The 3,938-nt window shown below is 35.8% G+C and overlaps 1 protein-coding gene across 1 annotated transcript; it reads right to left on the bottom strand.

Moving 5' to 3' along the window:
* Positions 1-2,477: 2,477 nt before the first annotated feature.
* On the bottom strand, positions 2,478-3,672 carry LOC116209202. The gene is made up of 2 exons (XM_031542783.1): positions 3,022-3,672; positions 2,478-2,914 (listed from the first exon to the last, which is right to left on the bottom strand). The coding sequence occupies exons 1-2, from the start codon at positions 3,561-3,563 to the stop codon at positions 2,761-2,763; spliced, it is 696 nt and encodes a 231-aa protein (XP_031398643.1). The 5' UTR covers positions 3,564-3,672; the 3' UTR covers positions 2,478-2,760.
* Between the last annotated feature and the right edge of the window lie 266 nt (positions 3,673-3,938).

Below are 3,938 nucleotides of genomic sequence, written 5' to 3'. Positions count from 1 at the left end.
ATTAAAGATCTTGAACCATTATCCTACTTTCTTGGGATAGAGATTCTTCTAAGCGATTCTGGCCTTTTTCTCAATCAACGGAAGTACACTTTGGATATTCTCACTGAAGCCGGTATGTTGGATTCTCAGCTTGCTTACTTTTCTATGGAACAACAACATCGGTTGTCTCAGGATAGTAGCAATCCCATTTCTGATCCATGACAATATCGTCGTCTTATTAGTCGTCTATTGTACCTCACAATCACCAGGCCAGAACTCTGTTATCTTGTTCACATCTTATCGCAATTCTTACAAGCTCCTCACCAAGACCACTGGGATGCTGCCGTGCGAGTGCTCCGTTATCTCAAGCAATCTCCGGGACAAGGGATATTTCTTCGACCGTCCTCTCTGTCTTTAACAACTTATTGTGATGCAGATTGGGCCAGTTGTCCTATGACTAGGCGGTCTCTGACTGGCTATTTCATTACCTTAGGCGGTAGTCCCATATCTTGGAAGACCAAGAAGCAAAAGATAGTCTCCAAATCCTCAGCTGAAGCGGAATACCGGTCCATGGCGGCAACTGTTAGTGAGCTCTTATATGTAAATGGTTGGACACATGGTCTAACTCAAAAGTTTAAGTTATTAATTTTTTGGGTAAATTGCACCGGTGGTCCAAAATGTTTTACAAATGTTTCATGATGGTCCAAAAAGTTTTTTTCGCTACATGATGGTACAAAATGTTTCAAAGTTGTTTCATGATGGTACAAACCGTCAACTCGAGCTAACGCCGTTAACATTTTGCTGACGTAGCGCGTCCTATGTGTCACTTTTGTTATGTGGAACCAATCATAGTGCGCCACGTCATTTAAGACAAAATAAAATTTTAAAAAGTCCAAAAAAATACAAAAAAATAATTAAAAAAATTTAAAAAAAGAGTAAAAATTTTGAAAAAAAATAAAAAATATTTTAAATTTTGAAAATTTTAAAATTATTTTTAAATAATTTAATTATTTTTAAATTTTTTAAATTTTTTAAATAATTTTTTTTTATTTTTAAAATAATTTTAAATAATTTTATAAAAATTTAAAATTTAATATTAAAATTATTTAATATTAAAATTAAAATTATTTTTAAATTTAATATTAAAATTATTTAATATTAAAATTAAAATTATTTTTAAATTTAATATTAAAATTATTTTATATTTTATATTTTAATTTTAAATTAAAAGTTTAAAATTATTTTTTAAAAGTTTTTAAAATTTAAAATTATTTTTAAAATTTTAAAATTTTAAAATTTTTAGAATTATTTAAAATTTTTCGGCCACGTCAGCAAGGAGGTGACACGTAGTAGCCGCGTCAGCGTCGGCTTGACGGCGTCAAGCTCGAGTTGACGGTTTGTACCATCATGAAATAACTTTGAAACATTTTGTACCATCATGTAGCGAAAAAAACTTTTTGGACCATCATGAAATATTTGTAAAATATTTTAGACCATCGGTGCAATTTACCCTAATTTTTTTGCTCGGCAAAGGTAATGAGGATTCATTCCACAACAAAAAGTGAATACAAGAGGGAAAATGTTCAAGTAGGAGATTACAAGAAGTAGGAAGAAATCTGACAAATCTATCGAAAATAACATAGAGAAAAATTACATGTGAAAATCACATCAAATATATTAAGGGATATAATTAATCTCCATATGAAAAGTTATTAGATGGTGGAATTAATCCAATTTTTATCTAAAATGAATTTTTCTTGGAAAAGTATGTTTTCTCCCATTAGGCGCGGGCTGAATGTCTCTATCTAAGAAATGTGCCTCTGCTTTTTTAAATAATTACTTTTCTGGAAATCATTTTCTTCGTAAATAATTTTCCCATAAAAATTCATTTATGCAAAATAAACGGAGTCTTTAGTCTATTTCGGCATCGTGGAATTCCGACGATATAGAAATCTCCTTTTTTTTCGGTAATGGCAATCACCATTTTTCCCTTGTGCCAGTGAGTGGGATTTCTTCTTTCCCACAAACTCCCAACACATGCTGCAAACTCATCATTGTTGTAATGAACAGGAGCAAAGAAGATTCATGAAGATAATGAAGAACAAACTGTATTGCGAGGTGTAGTGCAACTAATAAATTGCAGGCTTTATCTAGAGCAAAAGAGTTGACAATTTATTAGAAGTATCTCATTGTTAAGGGGAAGCCAATATTTGAGCAGAGATTAATCTCAATTAATAGACAATAACAACTTGTGTTTTACCATAAAAAGAGAAAAGGAAGAAGAAATGAAATACTTTTTTTTTGGTGAAATATAAAAAGCTTTTTCATTGTTAAATAGAGTGTAGCACAATAGCGCACGCTTTCACCTAATAACCAAGAGGTTTTGGGTTCAATCCTAAATGGTACTACCCATACCTCTTAATTATTATTAGGATTTGTATTTCATTATACTAAACTCACAGGCCTCCTTGTAATCGAAAAAATAAATTGCTTTCTCATTTCAATGTTTACCGGGAACAACCACTTCCAAATATATTTACAATTCTTGATAGTGCTAAGAATAGAAAAGATAGATGAAAAACGGACGTCTGCTGGAACTCTGGTTTCTGTCGGAAATGTCTGTCGAAATCCAGTTGGCATACAACTTTTCCCGATAGAAATTCGTCCCTCGGAAAAATGCTTTTGGCAAAATGTTTCAACGGAATCACTGACAGATATTCCATCTATGAAGCTTTAGCCAATTAAATGAAATATTTTCAGTTGAAGTTGCATGAACGTAGATCAAGCGAGAAGCCAGAAGTTTCTGCAAGTCTTCGTGTTGAGAAGGTAGCCTTCGTTTTGGCCTTTCCTCTGGACACCAACACAGGTGCACTTGCTGTGCTTGATCAGGTATTCTGCAGTGTCTTTTTTTCTTGTCGACCCTTCTGCAGATCTCCTGCATTATGGAAATCCAAGATCGATCACTTCTTAGTCTTCCTTTCAGTTAATTTTCTCATGCATTGCAGAAACAGATGAAAAAAGAATATGGATGTATTTGCATACCCTAAGATGGCCGTGGAAAGGCTCCGACGCTGCCCTATGATAAGGACATCGGCCCCAAGCAACTCGCTCTGATGAAGGATAACCGAAGCCTTGTCCTTCCCTTCCTTGTTTCCCACCTTTTGTATTCGCACCCGAACTTTTGGCTGTGCCACCTCAGACAAGCTCTTCATCTCCTCAAGGAAATCGGCTTCCCCTCCACTGAACCCTTCCTCACGAGTTGATGGCTCTCCTTCATGGGTTCCACTTATGCTCGTGGAGCTGGTATGACAATGGCAGCGTCGATGATGTTGGCTGTGAAAGATGTGGTGGTGGTGGTGATGCCGACGGTTGTTATGATTATAATGGTAGCTGTGTCTTCTAAAGAGAGTGGAGATTGAAAAGGTGTTTCTCCATGAGGTCGTACTCTCAATATGGAGGAGGATGAGCTCGTCTTCATCGGTTAGCCCATGGGAGAGGGCATACTGGAGTGCGGCAGCTGACTCCCGGGTTGAGTCGGCCACGACTACGAACTTACGTGGCTCCGGAGAGTTCCCGGCTGCCATAGGGCTATGCCAGCTCCGATGACCACCAATATGGCCACCAGACCACTAGCCGCCACCTGCCGGTAGACAGACAAAACCAAATTGGAGGCTTTCTCCTCCTTTTTCTCTGGAAGAGAGGGAAAGAAATTATTGGTTTTCAAAGGTAGCAAAGCTAATGTGAGGCTTTAATTTGATTTGGTTTTATGTCAGTCTCTTAATTTTACTAAAACTTATGTGTTGAATTATTTTTTATTTTTTAATTTACGCGTAAAAAATGGGTTATATATTCTATTTTTGTATAAAATTACGGAGAGTATGTACTGTCTGTGTTATTGGAGGAGAATCAATTTGACCCCGTCAAACTTGCCAACATATTTCATACCTTCAAGGGAAAAA

This window comes from Punica granatum, chromosome 5 (genome assembly GCF_007655135.1).
Source record: "Punica granatum isolate Tunisia-2019 chromosome 5, ASM765513v2, whole genome shotgun sequence".
Taxonomy (NCBI): domain Eukaryota; kingdom Viridiplantae; phylum Streptophyta; class Magnoliopsida; order Myrtales; family Lythraceae; genus Punica; species Punica granatum.
Note: the sequence above shows the minus strand (reverse complement) of the source record. Positions and strands in the feature narration are given on the sequence as shown.